General features: G+C 31.0%; 9 protein-coding genes across 9 annotated transcripts; 5 read left to right on the top strand and 4 right to left on the bottom strand.

The window, feature by feature from the left end:
• Positions 1 to 382: 382 nt before the first annotated feature.
• PPL_08164 (uncharacterized protein) lies at positions 383 to 754 on the top strand (the record flags this gene model as incomplete). Its single annotated transcript, XM_020578988.1, has 2 exons — positions 383 to 413; positions 573 to 754. The coding sequence occupies 2 exons, from the start codon at positions 383 to 385 to the stop codon at positions 752 to 754; spliced, it is 213 nt and encodes a 70-aa protein (XP_020430827.1).
• A 485-nt stretch (positions 755 to 1,239) lies between these two features.
• PPL_08163 (putative protein serine/threonine kinase) lies at positions 1,240 to 2,656 on the top strand (the record flags this gene model as incomplete). The annotated part of the gene is made up of 5 exons (XM_020578987.1): positions 1,240 to 1,680; positions 1,780 to 2,087; positions 2,172 to 2,328; positions 2,434 to 2,519; positions 2,602 to 2,656. 5 exons carry the CDS (start codon positions 1,240 to 1,242, stop codon positions 2,654 to 2,656), a joined length of 1,047 nt encoding a protein of 348 aa, XP_020430826.1.
• Positions 2,657 to 3,087: 431 nt separating this feature from the next.
• On the top strand, positions 3,088 to 4,908 carry PPL_08162 (WD40 repeat domain-containing protein; the record flags this gene model as incomplete). The annotated part of the gene is made up of 2 exons (XM_020578986.1): positions 3,088 to 3,855; positions 3,922 to 4,908. The coding sequence occupies 2 exons, from the start codon at positions 3,088 to 3,090 to the stop codon at positions 4,906 to 4,908; spliced, it is 1,755 nt and encodes a 584-aa protein (XP_020430825.1).
• Positions 4,909 to 5,724: 816 nt separating this feature from the next.
• PPL_08161 (sterol desaturase family protein) lies at positions 5,725 to 6,640 on the top strand (the record flags this gene model as incomplete). Its single annotated transcript, XM_020578985.1, has 2 exons — positions 5,725 to 5,868; positions 5,936 to 6,640. The coding sequence occupies 2 exons, from the start codon at positions 5,725 to 5,727 to the stop codon at positions 6,638 to 6,640; spliced, it is 849 nt and encodes a 282-aa protein (XP_020430824.1).
• Positions 6,641 to 7,223: 583 nt separating this feature from the next.
• PPL_08160 (cyclin family protein) lies at positions 7,224 to 8,520 on the top strand (the record flags this gene model as incomplete). Its single annotated transcript, XM_020578984.1, has 3 exons — positions 7,224 to 7,636; positions 7,723 to 7,784; positions 7,853 to 8,520. The coding sequence occupies 3 exons, from the start codon at positions 7,224 to 7,226 to the stop codon at positions 8,518 to 8,520; spliced, it is 1,143 nt and encodes a 380-aa protein (XP_020430823.1).
• A 698-nt stretch (positions 8,521 to 9,218) lies between these two features.
• PPL_08159 (uncharacterized protein) lies at positions 9,219 to 10,964 on the bottom strand (the record flags this gene model as incomplete). Its single annotated transcript, XM_020578983.1, has 3 exons — positions 9,219 to 9,888; positions 10,003 to 10,465; positions 10,547 to 10,964. The coding sequence occupies 3 exons, from the start codon at positions 10,962 to 10,964 to the stop codon at positions 9,219 to 9,221; spliced, it is 1,551 nt and encodes a 516-aa protein (XP_020430822.1).
• Positions 10,965 to 11,091: 127 nt separating this feature from the next.
• gxcE (RhoGEF domain-containing protein) lies at positions 11,092 to 13,189 on the bottom strand (the record flags this gene model as incomplete). Its single annotated transcript, XM_020578982.1, has 8 exons — positions 11,092 to 11,262; positions 11,288 to 11,523; positions 11,627 to 11,924; positions 12,031 to 12,192; positions 12,261 to 12,281; positions 12,351 to 12,425; positions 12,679 to 13,064; positions 13,156 to 13,189. 8 exons carry the CDS (start codon positions 13,187 to 13,189, stop codon positions 11,092 to 11,094), a joined length of 1,383 nt encoding a protein of 460 aa, XP_020430821.1.
• A 453-nt stretch (positions 13,190 to 13,642) lies between these two features.
• On the bottom strand, positions 13,643 to 16,108 carry PPL_08157 (IPT/TIG domain-containing protein; the record flags this gene model as incomplete). Its single annotated transcript, XM_020578981.1, has 5 exons — positions 13,643 to 13,920; positions 14,006 to 14,406; positions 14,517 to 14,843; positions 14,956 to 15,349; positions 15,571 to 16,108. The coding sequence occupies 5 exons, from the start codon at positions 16,106 to 16,108 to the stop codon at positions 13,643 to 13,645; spliced, it is 1,938 nt and encodes a 645-aa protein (XP_020430820.1).
• A 1,157-nt stretch (positions 16,109 to 17,265) lies between these two features.
• PPL_08156 (START domain-containing protein) lies at positions 17,266 to 19,567 on the bottom strand (the record flags this gene model as incomplete). The annotated part of the gene is made up of 3 exons (XM_020578980.1): positions 17,266 to 18,018; positions 18,101 to 19,196; positions 19,326 to 19,567. The coding sequence occupies 3 exons, from the start codon at positions 19,565 to 19,567 to the stop codon at positions 17,266 to 17,268; spliced, it is 2,091 nt and encodes a 696-aa protein (XP_020430819.1).
• Between the last annotated feature and the right edge of the window lie 577 nt (positions 19,568 to 20,144).

The raw sequence follows: 20,144 nt of genomic DNA, 5'->3' as shown, positions 1-20,144 counted from the left end.
TCTATTTTTAAACTCCACAAAGGATTTAGTTGTTGGTTTTTTTTTTTGATTTTTTTTAAAGAAAATTGTGTACAAAAATATCAATTCATCAAAAACTTTGAAAAAGATATGGTAAAAACATCAAAAAGGAAATCGACGTTTTGTTAAAAAAATCAAAAAAAAACCAAGGGACATTGTTCATCAAAATTTGCAATTTTTTATATTTTGTTGTGTAAACGAAGCAGAGTATTTTTAATTTTTTATTTGATTTTTTTACAGTCAGGATAGATCTGATGGTAGATAAAAAGATTTAATAGATTAATATTTTACTAAAATCAAAATCTTTTCAAACATGTAACAATTGTTTGAGTTATCATGTAATAATCCAATTAAAAGATAAATAATGAATGATACAGTTTTTACTGAGTTCTCAAGTTTTTTTTAAAAATTATATAATTCACGAGTAAATTAAGATAATAATCTTATTATTTTAATTTTTCGATATTATAAATAATAATAATAATCTAGATATTATACATATAATAATTACAAAATGATATATACTTCTAAATTGATTATTATCTATTTTTTAGTAATTATTTTTATTGGTTTTGTTCAATGTTCAGCCAATTTAGAAAGAAATTGTCCAAAATATAAAACGAATCCACACATGTTTTGTTTTTGGTTTGATGATTCAGAATGTAAGATTGATAGTGATTGTGCAGCACAAGGTCAGTTATGTTGCTCAAGACAATGTGAAACCTACTGCTATTGAACACTTTTTCTCTCTCTTCCCAATACTTTTCTTGTTCTCAAACTATCCCTCTCCACTTTCTTTCTCTTTCTCTACTTTCATCTCCTCTACTCCTCTATTCCTCTTCTTCTTCTTCTTATTTGTCTAACATGATTTTAGACGCATCCTCTAGATTTGTGTACATCTTTTTACTTTAACCTTTTATTTATAAAATAGTAGTAATTTGTTAACAAATCTAGTTTAACGACAAAATTAATAAAAATAAAAAAAACCAAAAATATTAATTTAGAATTATTTTAAATAGATAGAATGATAAATGATTATCAATAACAATAATTAAGGGTTGAAAAAAAAAGATAAGATGAATATCATAACACCAATTTCTTGGAATTTTTTCATGATAACATGTGATTAAAAAATTTTAAAAGAGTTATCTGTTTTTATATTATTATCATCATATTAGTTAACTTTTTTTTAAAACTATCAGATATAAATAATATATAAGAATGACAAAAAGAAAATCAAAAGGACCTGTAGATATCGATGATAATGATGAATATAGTGATAATGGCAATAATATTTCATTGGATTTGAGTGACGATGATTTACAGGTTGTTAATAGTAGTAAAGTCACACCAACCAAGAAAACAAGAAACAATTACAATGTAAATAGCAATAATAATAATAATAGCTTTGATAATGGATTAGATGATAATTATATAGTAGAAAATAATAATAATATTAATAATAATAATAATAATAATAATGATGATGTTGACTTTCAATTCGTATTTCAACTGACACCGGATCAACAACTACAAGATAGAGTATCAGAGTTGATAGCAGCTACATTTGATGCACAGAAATATAAACAAACACCTCCGCTATTACTGAATTCAATACTCTATTATGAAGTTAGAGATAATTCTTTTGTTGATAAAAATATGGTATGTTTTGTTGTTGTTGATGTGTTGTGTTGCTTACTATAGATAAAAGAATTAATATTTGCCTTATTGTGTTTATATAAATAGTTAATTTTAAAAAAGAAAGGTTTTGTTAGAGTATTTAAATTGATGACTGGTAGCAATGACTATTGCATCGTTAGAACTAGAGACTATATTGCAAAGATCGAATCTTTGAAAGTAAAGGAAACAACAGCAGCAACAACAACACCGACATCAACAACTACAAACACTTCAAAACAACCAACAACACCAACAACCTTAAGTCATAATGAGATATTAGACAGATTTATCAATCTTTTAATACCGAAATTCACAGATACCTCTATATTTGGTACGAAACTTCAAATGATAATGGAATTGACTTCACAGCAACTTGAACATGCAATTACGTATGTTGTAATCAAATACATGTGGTTTATTAATAATTAATTTTACTGATTAATACCAAACATATTTAAATACCTATAAACTAGTATATTAGTACAATGTAGTATACTTTTATTGAATGGTGACAGTAATTACTTATTTGCAATACCATCGTCTGGTTTATTTATTACGGATTTAGTTAAAGGTAGAAAAGAACTATTATCAATCATTTCGAAGCAAAAGTATAAAGAGATGCTCTTAACTGTAGGTATTATTATTAAAATTAATTTAAGCAAAAAATAAAACATAATCAACAAACATGTTAACAACAATCAAACTTGAATCTTTATAATAATAATATATATTTAGGATCTTAATAAAAGAAAATTGAAAACATCTAATATGTCTATATCACTTTTACTCAAAGATTTAAAGAATTCCAATCAATTAAAGAGGTAAGTAGTAGCGCAAATCAAACAAGTTTAATTACTTTTTTAAATATTTATTGTTTACTAATATGATCATATTATAAATTAGTACAATGACAACTGCAGGTGAACTTATATCGTTTGATAAGAATAACTTAACATAGTCTTTGCGCATAATATAAAATGGCATTTGCAAACCATCGCCACAAACAAAAAAGCTTTGATTTTGCAACTTTTTGACCCTTTTCACAATTAATCTTGACTAAGCAGGAGATTGACAGTCAGAATCAATTCAAGACCCAAAACATCGAAAATCGGTAGATTCGAAAAAAAAATCTTTAAACGTCAAGGTGTTTAAAATAACCCCCCTAAACGACACATCTTTCTATTTATTTCGAATTAAATAAATATTTTATTTATTTTATTTTATTATTTTGTTTTGTTTATGATAATCTAATCATGGCTGTTGTCAATGACTTTTACATTTTTGTTTGATTATTATTATTATTTATTTATTAACTTTATTTATTTGTACTATTAATATTTATTTACTTATTTTTTTTAACATATATAATTATATTTAATTTAATTTTGAATGGAAAGTGCAAGTGCAAGTGGAAGTAATAATAGTTTGGGTGGAAGTTGTTGTAATGGAGACACTAGCAATGCTAAAGTCAGTAGTATGACACAGTTACCGATGGCTGCAACAGGCGACACTATTATCTTTGCGAGAATAGACAATGGGGAACAACATCATGATGGAGATAGACATCATGACCATGCTCCCGATAATAGAAACATCCATCATCATCACCATGGACATCATTCACATCCAACCTGTGGATACACTGTAAAGGATGAATATGATCAGCCAAAATCTACCGATAAACCTAAACATGATCACCACGACCATCACCACAAACACGATCATGATCATGAACATAAGCATAAACATAAAGATGGAGAGGGACATGAGCATAAACACAAACACAAACATGACCATGAACATAAGCATGGAGAAGGTCATGAACATAAGCATAAACATAAAGATGGAGAGGGACACGAACATAAACACAAACACAAGCATGACCACGACCATGACCATAAACATGACCATGATCATAAACACGATCATAACGATGGAGAAGGTCATGAACATAAGCACGATGATCATGATGATCATGATCACAAGCACAAACACAAACACGAACATAAACATAAACACAGTCACGAGCATGAAGTTGGAGACAATAAAGCAGATCAAGCAGATGTAGATGGAGTAGTTCAAAGCCATAAACACAAGCATGACCACGACCATGAGCATAAACATGACCATGAACATAAACATAAGCATCACGACAAGGTAAATAACTATAATAAAAGATTTTATTTTATAATAATTTGTGCTAACTATTCATTTAATATATAGGATAAACAAATTAAAAAACTTAAAGATCAAGTAGATTATTTATCAACGACACTATCTTTGTTGACAAAGAAATTTGAAGAGGCAACAGTGTTCAAGAAAACTCAAAGAAAATATAGATTTGGATATGCAGATTGCTGCCTGTTCCCAATGGATTCTCCATCTCCGGTGATCAGTGCTTCCTACCAATCTGGAAAGCTAGCAACCGGTAGCTCCGATAAATCAGTACGACTCTGGGATTGCGAGACACATAAACCGCTGATGGCAATGACTGAACATACAAGTGGTGTCAACAGTGTACAGTACAACCAACAAGACAATATTATTCTGAGTGCAAGTTGGGACAAGACCGCCAAGGTCTGGGATCCACGTTCCGGAAAATCGGCTATCATGACTCTCAAAGGACATACCAATGGAATTAGAAGTGTAGTGCAACGAAAGCCTGGATCTATTGTCACTGGTTCCGCTGACAAGACCATCATGGTTTGGGATCTGGCAACTCAGACTGCTACACATACACTCAAGGGACACAGCAACGGTATCTACCAATTGAACATGAACAACTCGTATCTACTCAGTGCATCCGGTGACAATACAGTGCGTCTTTGGAACGTCGACAACTCAGAGACCGTCAAGACATTGAATGGACACGAGAGAGATGTCTATTGTATACACTCGTACGGTTCGATCGTTGCGTCGTCCGGTGCCGACAAGCAGACTAGAGTATGGGACTTGTCGAGTGGACAATGTTTATACTCAATCAAACACCAGCATATAGTTGGCTCTCTCAAGATCGGTGTAGAAGGTAAATACTTGTTCTGTGGACATGGTAATGGTGATATTGCAATCTACAATCTAAAGGATAGCTCGCCACTTCGTGTACTCCGTGGACACACCGAAATCATCAACGGAATCGAACTCTGGGAGAATGGAATGATTACTGTATCCTCTGCAGCAGATTCTATTAAGCTTTGGAGTTTCTGTGAATAAACAAAAACAACAACAATTTATAATAATATATGTAATATTATTAAATTTCGAAATATTTACAAATAAATAAATGTCTGTTTATTAATTATCAATAGTTAGAACTTATTATTATTTATTCAATAATAACATAAAATGACAAAAAAAAAAAAGCTTACAAGTATGGAACTATGACTATAGAATGAAAGTGTATCACCTATTTTTTAGTACAATATTGATACAATTATATCCAATAATCATTGTTTTAAAAGCTCAAGTCAAGCTAAATATATAAATATACTTAATGAAAAAGTTTAAAAACACAATGAACTTCATGAAAATTAAAAGGAATTGGAGTGGGGGATGTGTTATTGTCAACCACACCGATTACTTATTTTCGCTCAATTTTTTTTGTTTTTTTTTTTTCGCTCATTCATTATGATAAAATCAACCTCGATTTTTTGATTTCTTTTTTCGCATCACCTCATATAATGTGATCTTCTCTTGAACTGGTAAAATCATCATAATACAATCATTTTATTTTTTTTTGATTTCTTTTTTTTTCTTTTGTTTTTTTTTTTTTACAAACTTTTTTACAATCTGAACTGATGTTGTTGGCTTTGACCAAACACTAATCCTTAGAAATCAAAAAAAAAAATCATTAATAACAATACTACTTACTTTCAACAAACAATTAATAGTATCTAATACTCCAATAATACTTCTCAAAAACAACAATTTCTTCATCATTCTATAATTAATAATTACTATTGTTTTTTTTATATATTAATTTATACTCTCGAGAAAATGTTGTGCGAAATTAATGTGTGGAGTAACTTTATGGTTACATGGACACTCCTGAGTGTTGCCGGTTTGTTTTTCATTATGTTGCTCTCTGGTATTGTATTTATGAAATACTATGTCAGACCAACCTATGAAATGTGGAGATGGAAAACCAATCCAAAGTTCCCATCTGCTGAAAAGGTAAATAATAATAAAATAATTGTTAAAATATATATATATATATTAATATTAACGGTTTCAAAATTAGGTTAAAGATGAAATCTTGATGATGTTAAAGGGTATGGTTACTGCTACATTCTGTCCAGCTTTGGCCCTCCAACTTGCCCAACGTGGTGTTACCAAGGCCTACTGCGGTGTTGGTGACTATGGTTATGGTTATTTGATTATCTCATTCTTTGGTGTATGGATTGCTTCAGACTTTTACGAGTTCTTCTACCACCGTTTGGGACACAAGTTTGACTTCTTCTGGAACATTCACAGATACCACCACCAATTCTACAATCCATCACCATTCGCCGTTATTGCCGACGAGTACGTCGACCAATTGGTCAGATCCGCCCCACTTTTGATTTTCCCAATGATCTTCCCAATCAACATGGACTTGATGTTCTTGCAGTTCGCCATTTTCTTCTACGGTTACGGATCGTACTTGCACTGGGGATACGAGTTGAACTACCCAGATGCCCATCACCCAATCGTCAACAGTGCATTCCAACACTACCTCCACCACGCCATCTCCATCAAGAACAAGCCATACCACACCGGTTTCTTCTTCAAGATCTGGGATCAATTGTTCGGATCCATGTACGACGGTGAGTGTTTCTGCTGCAAGTGTGAACAAAAAAAGGTAGAGAGAACCAAAGAAAAATGGTTGGCCATCGAAAAGCCCGATTACTCTGTACTTTTGAGACCATCATTTTGGTTTTCATCAAACACAAAGAAAGCAGAATAATTCACCAACTTTTCACACAAATTAGATTTTAAAACTATCTATTTTTTTTTTCATTTCGACGCTTTCTTTATAATAAATACAAAATATATGTAACAACTGAACATCTTTTTTTTATTTATTTATTTATTTATTTTAATTATAATCACTTATCACTTAAATTCAATTCATATAAATAAACTAATCTTTTACAGGGAATAAGTACCCAAACTGTTCGATTTATTCCCAATCAAAGATTAATATTTATTATTTTTTTCCTATTAGGGTTACAACACCCCCACACAAAATAGTTTATATCTAGATCAAAAAAATAATTCATGGTAACACATTTTCGATCCATTATCAAATTTTCATTTAAATTTATTAAATTATTTTTTTTTCGTTGTGACTCCTCATCACAAATCTAAGATAAACTTTTATTGATTAAACCTTAACCGTTTTATCAAAATAATTATTATTTCAAATATTAATATATACTTATCTTATAGTAATAGTTAAGGAAAATAAAGACAGATAGATAGTAGAGTTTTATAATTATTGTTGTTTTTTTTTTTTTTTTTTTTTATAACTTACTTTTAAAATAGCTATGGTTAGCGTGATACACAAAATCAATCAACTAAATGGTAGAACTAGAGTTGGAAATGAAATTAGATTGAATGTTTCAATAGATCCAACACAGTCATCACAACCAATCTATATAAATATATGGGATGAATTCGATGCAAAGAGCTACGATCCTATTTCATTTATATATGCTGAGATACTAAAGCAATTGGTCAGTGATGGTGATAGATTAGATAACACAGAGATGACCGGTGTTTTCTATAATCCATTGGGTGTGAAACCAGCAATCAGCATCGTCGACTATATGAAGCGTTTGGTAACATTCCTAGGTTGCAGTTACAGTTGTTTCATCATATCCCTCATTTATATCGATAGAATGCTAAAAAAGGAATATACACTAAATTCATATAATGTTCATAGATTTGTATTTGGATGGTATGTATTAATTTTCGATCAATTAGATTAAAAAATGAACTAACCAAAAAAAAAACTACTTTTATTTTTGGAAATTCGATTTGTAGTGTTTTGGTTTCCATTAAATTCTATGATGATTATTTCTATCCAACAAATGTTTATGCAAGAGGTAATTAGTTATTTGACCAATTGGCAAAATCAGTGTAAAACTAATCTTTCGTTTTATCGAATAAATAGTTGGAGGAGTGTCTGTTAAGGAAACAAACGAAATTGAAAGAAAGATCTTGGAGGAATTGGAATTCAATATTGTAGTAAATGAATTCGAGTATAATCATTACCTTAGTGGTATTGATGAACGTGGTTACATCATATCGGATATCATGAATCAACAAGAGGAGCCGGAGGAGTCTGACACTGAGGAGTCAGAGGACACCACATTGACCACGGACGAAAGTGAAGACTGTATCATTCCAAAGTCTGCTTCAACCGGTGCTTCATCAAGCTCTCTAGCTTCATCAACAAACACCGCAGTATCACTAGTAGTAAGCAGTATTAATGAAATTGACAATAGTAATAATATAATCAAATCAACAGATACATTTGTACAGCAAAATCAACAAGAATCACAACAACAACAACAACAACAACTTTTACACAATTTAATTGAACCAATGTCAACAATTGATATTCTATCGAAATCAAGTGGTATCGACATTCCAAGAGGACCTCTCAGCACTAGATCGAGATCACTATCTAATTCATATGACATGGCAATGTTCAAGAGTCGATGTCCACAGCTCTTCATTTCGCCATCACTAAAGCATCGCTACAGGAGAAACTCATATAACCAAAAGCTTTTAAACTCAACATCATCAGGGACAAGCGAAATGAACCAATCACACTAATCATTTATAACTCCATTGTATATATAAATAAACATACAGAATAAAAATTAAAGTAATCTTTCAAATTAAACTACTGTTTCTTGATGATCAACATAATAGAATATAAATTTAAGATTTAATTTGGATCCAAGAATTCCAACGAACTAGGTAACGCCATAGAGCTGATGTCCATGTTGAATGTAAATGGTAAATAGAGATCTAGGTCCTTCCAAGTGTTGTTGCTTTGATAGATTCGATAGATCCAATGTTTCCAAGTTTTGAAGCGATGTAAATGTATACTTGTCGAATATAACACTACTACATAGCTTAAAACTTTTGATATTGGGTGGAATTGTATATTTATCTTATGTATTTAACTTTGAGATTATATCTGGGATTCTTAGGTGAGAAGATCAATAGTTTATAAATTGATTTTTGATTGATTGATTCCTGAAATAGATTCATATAAGAATTCAATGTAAATTGTTTACTATTATTGTCGTTGGGATCTTTTAACAAAATACTACTAAAGTCTTTACAGTTGAACAATAGATATTTATTTCTATTTTCAAACCATCTCTTAAAAACTAAACTAAAACAGATTGTATCTATTATTTAGTTTAATTTTGAAAAAAACAATTTAATAAATAGTTGTTAATTAATATCTGTGTTCATCTTTATTTGAACTATCAAAACTAATCAGAGAAATTATTGTCAACTTAAAATTGTATATTTATTTTCTGTTGTGTATCTTTAATTTTAATTGAATTGCAAAAATAACCTGTTACATTTTGATTTACTCCAAATAAAAGGAATGATTCTTTGGATAATCGTCTTGCTTTGAAGTCTGTTGATTTGAATCTGAAATTGATTGAACTAATCGTTTGTGGGATTTGTATTGCTAGTGACATTGGGTCTAAATCCTTTGTGAAAGATATCGATCTAACGGTTGGTGGTATTACATCTGGAGAAATCAACAGTGGATTTTTGAAATGGAGAGTCTCAACTGATTTCGGAATCGATGAAGCTTTGAGTGTTTCACTATACATATCTTTGGAGAGAGCCAGCGTCTTGAGTGACTTGAGTACAGATAATCCTTTGATTTTATAATCAAAGCTATAACCTAGATCCAAGAACTCCAACATCCTAGGTAACACCATAGAGCTACTGATGCTTTTGTTGAATGTAAATGGTAAATATAGAGATCTAAGACTGTTTGGGAGAGTACCAAAGTGTTGATGTTTTATTGTTGATAAATCCGTTAGGTCCAATGTTTCCAAGTGTTGAAGCAAACTAAACGTATTCTTGTCGAATAAAGTACTACCACTGAGTTTTAGATATTTGATATTGGGTGGAATCATTTCACTTGTGATTTTCACACCAAAGAAACTATAGATTTCAAGGTGGGTGACACTCGCTGGAATATCACCAACTTCAAGCTTATCACCTGAATTCTGACAGTCTATTGTGAGTGTGTGAATTGATGGTAGATGCTTGATAAACTTCAAACTATCTGGTGATATTGTTACGATTTTTAGTGTTGATGGAAGTTGATCACCGTCATCCAAATGTTTTTTAAGGTTTACGATTGGACAATACAATTCCTCTAGATTGGGTGGTAGCATTCCGAAATTGTTTGGTCTAATTCCATAACTAGAGATCTTTAAAACTTTGAGTGATCGAGGAAAGAGAGATCCATCTATACGTTGGTTGTATGCATCGGTATTAAGAGATTCCAATTCCAATGGTAATACAGATTGTTCTATTGGAGACTCAGAGATGATAGTTTTGATACTCGATGGTAATATCCTACTGATTCGCATGCTACCTGGTTGATCGCTAAGAAGTTGAAGAGTATTGACATTTGACCTTTCAAGTTTATCAATGAAATCATCGTCAATAACTATACAATTATCCATTATAATCCAATTGCAATTTGATGGTATTTCGCTTCTCTTAAGTTCATCTATCAATTAGTTATAGATTGATTAGGTTAGATATATATTTGAACTACAATTATTATTAAACAAGCACAAGAAATAGTTACCTAATGTTTGATAGTAATCGGCATTTGTATCTTTATTTTGCAAGTATTCAGATATATGATCATATCTGGGATTCTTGGGTGAGAAGATCAATAGTTTATAAACTGATTTTTGATTGATTGATTCCTGAAATAGATTCATATAAGAATTCAATGTAAATTGTTTACTATTAATGTTGTTGGGATCTTTTAACAAAATACTACTAAAGTCTTTACAGTTGAACAATAGATATTTATTTCTATTTTCAAACCATCTCTTACAAACTAAACTAAAACAGATTGTATCTATTATGTCATCAAACTCTCTTGCTATTTTATTTAATAAAAGAAATGGTAATTTCACAAACAAATGGTTATTATTATCATGACTACTATTATCTATACTATTATTATTCTGACTTTCTTTCTTTCTTTTAGACATTAATTAACTATAACGGTTTGTTTGTTGATTAATTCTTTTCTAATATATTTTCGAAAAAAATCTTTGTTTATTTTACAATTCTTTTGTCTTTTAGTTTAGTATTTTTTTCTAAGAAAAAAAAAACAATTTAATAAATAGTAGTTGGTATTTGATATCTGTGTTGATCTTTTGTCTGGTTATTTCTTCTTGTTATTGTTGTTGGTGGTGGTAGTTGTTGTTGTTGTTGTTGTGGTATCTTCTTTCTTTGATACACCCAACGAGAAGAATGATTCTTTCTTGGCATGGGAAGTGTTGTTGTCTTTAGAAGAAACCGAAAGAGACACAGAGGTAGTAGTTCGTGTTGGTGCAGTTGGACGCAATGTAAGAACACTTGGTAGATTAGAGTATGCATTAGAGGTAGTCTGAGCCAAGTTGGCATCGGTAACTGCCATCGATTTCTTCCAATCGATCTTACTGATGAATGCAATCGTCTTGATGAACTTGTCTTTATTCTCTGCATTTGAAAATTGAATAAAGTAACATGATCTCTCTGTACTTAATAATACACAATGTTTAAAATCTGCATATATATATATATATATAATATGTATATACAAATGTAATTAGTATATCAACGTTGGATGTCTATTGTATTAATTAAATTCAAAGAATATTATATTTACCAAAGATATTCAATACATCAATGATTTTAGTACTCTTCAAGAGTGAACAATCATTGATAGTCCAGACTTTACTGGAGTTCAAGAGATTGGAGATTGATGACTTTGGTGGCTTTGACATCAAGAGGAAGCAATCGTTGAAAATACAGAATGTATAGTCCTTGCCAAGTTTAAATTCCTCTGGGAATACATCCTCTACCTTGGCGGCAGACTTTGTCTTTCTGTGCTTATGAATTCTCTTGATGATTGCCTCCTCTTCTTTAACAGGATACATACTGTGAATGGAGCACTCACCTGTTAACTGTAATTTTCTAAATGCTTCCATAATATTCTAATGTTTGCGAATGATAACAAATTAGTATGTCTATTGTTGACTCTATCTTTAATAGATATTTTCAACAACTTACCACTTTATCAATTAGACCATCTTGGAATTCTTTTGCTTTACTTTGATTCTCATCATCTCTCTTTGCTTCATTGATGAATGAAGTTACAGCTTTAATATTACTAATACATGTTTCCAATATCTTAATATTGGCATGTCCAGCTGGTGTACTTTTTAATAATTCCTAAAATTAATGATAAACAAGTAAGTAAGCAAGCACAGTAGAAATAATGCAAAAGAAATCTATCATACAGTTAATAATAAAACATATCTCTAAATTAATTGAAAAAGAAATTAGTTATAAATTTAATCGTAAAATCTATAATTATTGGTTAAACATACTGGTAGTCTTTGAACTGGCATAATCAATAAAGAATTTAGATCTTGTCCATTTGAGGTTGAATCTGATCTAGCTTTCTAGAAATATTCAAAGATAATAAAATGTTAAAATTATTTCATTTCTTTAATTTAATTTGATTACTTGCATCTAAAAATGTAGAAACAGATGATTTCTTTCTGAGTCTATTGAGAGTAATCATAATATTATCATATGACACAATATAGGCACTATATATTTTGAAATTTCCTTTCTATTTGTTTTCAATAATAATTAACAGTTAGATTGATTGATAGATATTGTTAAAAATATATTGTAAAAAATAGTAATTACATGTTTGTTAAAAATATCAGTTATGGCAATGGTTGATTCCAATGATGTTTGTGGTTTCTTGGCAGTGGGCGATGGTTTTGAAATGGTTGTGGTCGTTACAGTTGTACCATCGTCATTGGTGGTGGTTCTGGTGAGTGGTATCGGTTGTGATGCCCAATTGAAAGAGTTGTAACAGATAGCCAACTCTTGGAAGAAATCACGATGGAACTGAATGATAGGTTGTATCGTTGAGAATAACTCTGCCAGACTCTCTTTCTTGACAATCGATTTCTTGGTCATTGGCTCTATATATAGGTCTTCAATGACACACATATAATTAGCATAGCTTCTCTCTGTCTGAAGAATCTCCTCTATGATCTGTTCTCTTTTCTTCTTTTGTGGATCATCTATCAAAGAATTCAATAGGAACAAATAAATCAATTAACATACATTTCAAAACTCCATATATATATTAGTACTCGTAATATAAAAACATACTTTCTTCAATAGGTCTTGTTTGTTGATTTCCCATGATATAAAGATAATCTATACAATACAAATAAATATTAAATAAATAATAAAATAATTAAAAAAGAATATTGAAATGAAATAAATAATTAAATCATGTGACTTTAAAAAAGGTTAACAAGAAAAATAAGATCAGAATAAAATCATTCACAACAAAAAGAGAAATTAATGATTAATTTTTTTGTTAAATGATTAGATTAATTCGGAGGTCATAACACAAAGGGGGGGAGTGTGAAAGTTTTTGGTTTTTCAAATAAAAACGCCAATCCGAGGTACCATTGCATTTTTGGTTTTTTTTTTAAAGTTGATAAATCACAATGGGTGTTCTGTTTGAAGCAAAGTTAAAAAGGTGTTGTATTTATCAAAATAAAAAGCAAGTGATTATTCTTTCTTTGGTTTTGGTATTTTTTTTTTATATATTTATATTTTTTATTATTTTTATTTTTTATTTTTTTTCCTATCTGGTGTAGGTAAAATTTATGTTGTCGGTAGAGAATTGTTCACCATCATTGCTGACTTTAACAGTGACAGAAGTACCACTTTTAACTGAACCTACACGCTCTGGTGCATTGCAAATAATAGTACCCTTTTCATAAAATTGACCTGCGGATTGCATCGGACCAAATGCAACACAGAGACTTTCGGTCTTGACAAAATTAGATCCCAATACAACCATTCTTGTATTGGGTGGACCCTGTGCTGGAATCACTTCTGTAACAGTTGGTGGTAATGGTACTATATACAAATAATAAATTGATATTAATTAATATATATTATCTTTAAATTGAATCGAATAGATCGATATATAGTTTAAACTTACCATCTTGTTTATCAGTTAAATAAATAGTATGTGAAAAAACTTCAATTGGATCAGATAGAACTGATGCCTTTGAGATTGTTTGGAAGTCGCTTCCAATATAACGCTTTAATACAAACTTGAGTCGGAAAAGTGTTCTTTGTTGTTGTGTGGTTGAGAGGATTTTAAGTTTTTTGAAAGGAGCAAAGACACCGTTTGAGATTCTTGAGATCTTGTTACCATCGAGACAGGTTGCTAGCTCAGAGTGATTGTCATTACGTAGGAGAGATGCTTCTACAAAAAAATTGGAGAGATTTGCTGTTTCGACACCGGGTCCACATAACATGACCGATGGGAATGGTTTTAGAATTCTTTGATAAACCGTAGTCGATGGTGGTTGTCTTGCAATCTTTAAATAAAATGGACTAATAATTGAAAATAAAAAATAAGGAAAAATAAAAGAAAATTTGGGAAAATAAATATTAATATACAACAATCAATTTTCGTTAGTTAATAGAGTTGAGTAAACACATACCAATCATCGGTGGTTGTTGAAGATGCTAAAATGGAGGATTCAGAAGTATTGAGTAGTAGTGATGATTCATTCTTTACAAGTTGTTGTTGTTGTTGTTGTTGGAGTTGGAGTTGTTGTTGCTGGAGTTGGGATTGGGAGGTGCTTGGTGATTTGGGTATGTTTTGGGAGAGTGTGTTGTTGATTGATTGCATCTGTGGCGATTGGTGCATTTGATCACTTGGAACTGAGCCAAATGAATTTGAAAGATTGAGTGGGAATAGTGGTATATTGAAATCCGGTATTAGATTTTGGGGAGGTGTGCTGGTTGGGTTGATCAAAGGTGAGTTGCTATATTGTTGTGGTGGATTCTGGAGTTGCTGCTGTTTCTGCTGTTGGTGTTGGTGGTGTTGGTATTCAAAGGGTTGTAACAATACTGGTGGGTAGCTGGTTGCCAAGATACGCTTGAGTTCGAGCACGGTCGCCGACTCGAGTTGGAGAATGGCGAGTAGCACAGCCAGCATCTTCTTGGAGAGCACGGTGAACCACGAGTGGAAAGAGAGCAGCTCGTTCATGGGGAGCGACATCATGGCGGCGATGAAATGGATGATTTCCACGGGGATCGATGGGTCGATTTGGAGCAGACGCTGGTTGGTGAGGAACGGTGTGGTCTGTGAGCTTGTCGATGATTCGTTCTCTGCGTTGAGCTGTCTCAAGGTGTTGTAGTTGATGTGCTGAAAGTACTCTTGAATACGCTGTAGTATGGAAAATTGGAACTGCGGTGAACCGGGTGGAATCAAGTTGTTGGTGAGCTGGAACAGCTGGACGTAGCTGACGTGACCCAGCATGTTGGAGAGCTCCTTAAAGTCGAGAAATAGCTTGAGAGCGTGGTTGCTTGGTTCGTTTGCATACGACACGTAGTTGGAGAAGTTGAGCTGGTCGATCATCTTTGGTATGTCACTGAACATCTTTGTGATGAGCTGGAGTCGCAAGTCCTCAGTGGCATGTGGTTGAAGAGCACGACACAAGAAAAACAAATGCTGAACTGACTCTGACGATAGATTCCGTAGTGACAAACACAACTCTTTCAATTCCGCTTGGAGATCCATTCCACCAAATATATTATTATAACTTGAATTCAAATTCTGTTGTTGATTATTTTGTTGTTGATGATGATATTGTTGTTGTTGTTGTTGCTGATGTGAAGTCGATGAATGTAACATTGGTGATTGAATTGGTGATGATGGTATTTGTGGTGATGATGGAATATGTATATGTTGTTGTTGTTGCTGCTGCTGCTGCTGGTGTTGATGTTGTTGCTGTTGCTGTTGCTGATATGATTGAAATGTATTATTATTATTGAATTGTTGTAGGTTGTTATTATTATTATTAGTTGTTGTTGTTGTTGTATTTATATTAAATATATTGTTTGAAATACCAAGGTTTGTTTGTTGAAGCTGCTGTTGAAACGATTGAAATGTGTTGCAACTTCCATTTTCGAAAGCATTGACGAAACCATTGAGATCCAATGATTGTGACATTCTAAAGTTTGAGAAATCCGATAAGTTTGAGTGATCACCGAGATCACCCATGATGCTATCATTATTATTTGCCATCTCTAGTATACTCTAAGTGACGAACAAATAAAAATGAGATTATAATGTTGTTGTTCTTATTTTATTATTGCTACTATTATTTTTAATTTTTTATCTTTCTTTTTTTTTTTTTTTTCTTTCTTAACTTCACTTTTATTTTATTTTTATTTTTATATAATAACACTAACTAATACTAATAAATAACTAATAACTATTAATTTAAATAAATAAGTCTTTTTTTTTTTTTTTTTTTTTAACTTGTACAAACAAAATTTTAATTAATCTATATTTATAAATATTAATAATAGTTGGAGATATGTATAGTTTATTTATATATATAATTTTAATTTAAAGAAAGATAAGAAAAAAAATTAAACAACAAAAAAGATTTAAAAAAAAAAAAATAAGTTCAAGTTTTTTTCTTTTTTTTTTTTTTTTTTTTTCAAAAATCTAATGATTGTTGGTTTCACTAAAAAAATTTGTTAATGAGGAAATGATTTTACAAAACAAATAAATAAATTTAATATAATATATAAATCTAAATTTATTTATTTATCTATAGATAAGTATTTTAAACGATTTATTAGTTATTAACAAAATTATAATTATTTGGTGGTGATTGAAGGAAAAGGAAAATGTGTGTGGGAAGATTAATAGTTTTTCTATTTTTTTTTGTTTTTATTTTTTGTTAATATTTTTTTTTTTGCTGTTGATTCAAACCTTGGATACTCTATGACATCAGTGGTTTGTTTGCAAAGTTTTTGAAAAATAAAAATTGAATTTGAATAATTTTCATTTATAACGGTACTATTGTGAAAGAAACCTTGATCAAAAAAAAAAAAAAAAAAAAAAAAATTACAATTCATTGAATTAATAATTTTTTTTGTTAAATTTTCACTTTCTCAAAAACTATTAGAGTAATTAATTATTATGATTGATTAATATGACAACACAATCAAAGATTTTTATTGTTTAGTCGAACAATTTTTAAAAAAAGAGAAATTGTAAATTTATTGTTTCTCAAAATCATAATTAAATTTGATTGTTGGATTCGAAAAAGGGTGTGAAATGACACGACATGTGGTAAGTGAGAAACTATCTTTTCCTCGATCCATAAATCCCGGAGTTTCTAAAAAACATTAAATAACATTTTAATTTGAATATTCCAAGTACTAAGTTTAATGATGGTGATCTTGGTAGGATGTAGTGGTTGTTGGTTGTTGAACTCTCCATTGTTCTTCATCGATGCTTTCTTTGAAGAACAATGAGGCATTCATTGCCACTCTATCTAAAAAGTTGTAATTTACTATTGGTGATTTTTGATATGTATTTTGGTGATGTTGATTTTGATTGTGATGATGGTGGTTATTGTTGAAGTTGTTGTTGTTGTTGTTGTTGTTCGGTGTGTTCAATAGTGGTGGTCCACCAAATGGAGTTGCTGTTGCTGCTGTCGCCAATGGTTGATTGTCAACGATTACATTGGACCATGCCCAATTCTTGTTGTTTAAAAAGAAGATCAGTTCAATGTGACGCTCGGTATGTCTTTCATCGACCAAGTTCTCTTGTCTGACCAGTAGAGTGTCACCATTGCTTCTCTCTTCGAGTGTGACCAATAGACTACTGTATCCGCTGTTGTTGTTGTTGTTGTTGTAATGATTGGTGGACGATCGATCAGGTAAATTTGAGAATGTATTCTCTTTTATCTCTAAAATATGCTGACTGACACGAATATAGTAGTCCAATGGAATGGTAGTACTCTTTCCATTCGTGAAATAGTTCATAAAATGCGATTTGATCTCCATTGCCGCCATGTTGTTCTTTTCCCAGAGTTCGTTGGTATTGGTCACGAATGGACGTCCCCAATTCTTTCTCTTATCACTATCCAGTAGTGAAAATAATATAGATGATGGAGATGATTGTGTTGTAAATACCTATTTTTAGTTAATATTAGAAGTTAGTATTATTATCATATGTAAATCATTGATATGAAATTTCCAACAGGTAAAAACTTACAGCTTTATAAACATAAATCATTTTATGCGCTGATTGTGAATTGATATAGTCTTGTATATCTTGATATTTCACACCTAGCTCATTTTCAACTTCATTTGAACTGGTGTTGTTTAATAAATTATTTACACTATTTAAATTGTCGATCTTATTATTATTATTGTTATTATTGATGATGTTGTTGTTGTTGTTGTTTAAAGATGATTTCTCCAATGGGAGATTTGTGAAGTTAATTCGATTCTCTGGAATGACCATACCCATGAGAGATACTCCATTCTTTTGGAATATTAGATTGAAATGATGTTGTTGTTCGTCCAGGAAATCGAGAATGTCCTCAGACTTTTTCTTTGGATTCAATGAGAATAGGCTTGGTTGGTCAAAGTTTGGTTCTGCTTTGATGGATTGTTGATCATCCATCTTTCTCTTGTTATTATTGTTATTGTTGTTGTCAATGTCATTAGACATTACCGATGTCGTTGTGATAATCTCACTACTATCTTTATCTACAAAGTTATTGATGAAAACTAAATTCTTGAATGGTTGATCCGCCTTTTCCTTTCTTTGTTTCTGTTTCTGTTGTTTCTTGGTTGGTCGTTTCTGTGGAAGATCGCCGTCGAAAGTTGGTTCCAACTCGATGAAATGCTTGAGTTTTTCCATCTTGTTGATTGTCCAACTGTCGCATTTCGCAATGAAGGGAACTAGCCATGAGTCCCAAACTGAGGGTGGATTGCACACCTTGAAGTCGTGCACAATAACATTGGTGATTCTCGAGGTATTCGGATTAATTTCCTCGACTGTGAAACCGGAAATAAGTTGGGTACGCATATACTCTGGAATCTCTGGACAGAGCGGTGTCTCAACGGAGCGAATCACACGGACATAGCTCTTGGGCAAGTGGGGATGTGGACCAGAGTATTTCACCAAACAACTGTCTCTTCCGGGCAACCAGAGATGCGGACTTCCATGCAGCAAAACACAATCCTGATAGACATTCTTGTTATCTATTAAATCAGTTATCTTTGTACATGATGAAAAATATTTATTCCAAAGATGTAATCTCTTTATATCGGACATAAAACTCATCACTGTACTTGTAGATCTTTTGTTTTTTTTTTTTTGGAAAAGAATGTTAATTAAAAAAAAGAAAAGAGATTTGAAAAATATGGAATAAGAATTATAATGAAAAACTATTTCCATCAAGAAATTATCAATATCAAGTTTGACCTACTTGTTTACAATGATTTCAGATTTAGAAGAGTGAGTAGTGTTGCTGAGTGGATTCTCACGTTTCCAATACTTAATTCCACCCTGATCTCCTACGAAAACCCATTTGGTGTTGGTAATTTGGGCAGAAAGTTCCAGTCTAGACTGCAAAGCAACGGTCCACAATCTTATTTTTTCTTTTTCAATAAATTCCTTACTCAAATGAGAAGGAATTTTAAAAACTTCATCTTCCTTAAAATTCGTCATTCATTATCACTATTTTGAAGATGTATGTATCTGAGGTGAAGTTTTTTTTTTTTTTTTTTTTGATTTACTTTATTATTATTATATTGATATAAAGAAGAAGAGGTATGTGGAGGAAGAAGAAATAAAGAAGAGGGAGAAGAAGTTTGAAGTTAAGTGGTGGTTGAACTTAAACTACTATAGATTTTACAAAATAATATTATATAAAAAAACCTTTAAAAAAAATGTAAAAAAGTTGTTGTTGGATTATAAAATCGACTCTAAGTAGATATTTTGTATTTTATCATAATATTTATTATTTAATCGATCGATTTATGAAATGGTTCAAAAAGATTTAATATCTTTTTCTTTTTAACGAGGTTATACAGGAGTCAACAAAAAAATAATTCTAAATTATGAAACCAACTGACCTCTAACTGCAAATTTGTTATAAAAAAAGGATTGAAAAAAAAATAAATTCAATCCATTTCTATCAAAAAAAAAAAATGAAAAAAAGAAAAAAACTCTGATTATTACAAAAATATCTAAAATTTGGCAAAAAAAATAATAAAAACCATCAAAAATGGCAATTTTGCTACGG

Source organism: Heterostelium album (assembly GCF_000004825.1).
Source record: "Heterostelium album PN500 unplaced genomic scaffold PPL_scaffold8, whole genome shotgun sequence".
Classification (NCBI taxonomy): domain Eukaryota; phylum Evosea; class Eumycetozoa; order Acytosteliales; family Acytosteliaceae; genus Heterostelium; species Heterostelium album.
Note: the sequence above shows the minus strand (reverse complement) of the source record. Positions and strands in the feature narration are given on the sequence as shown.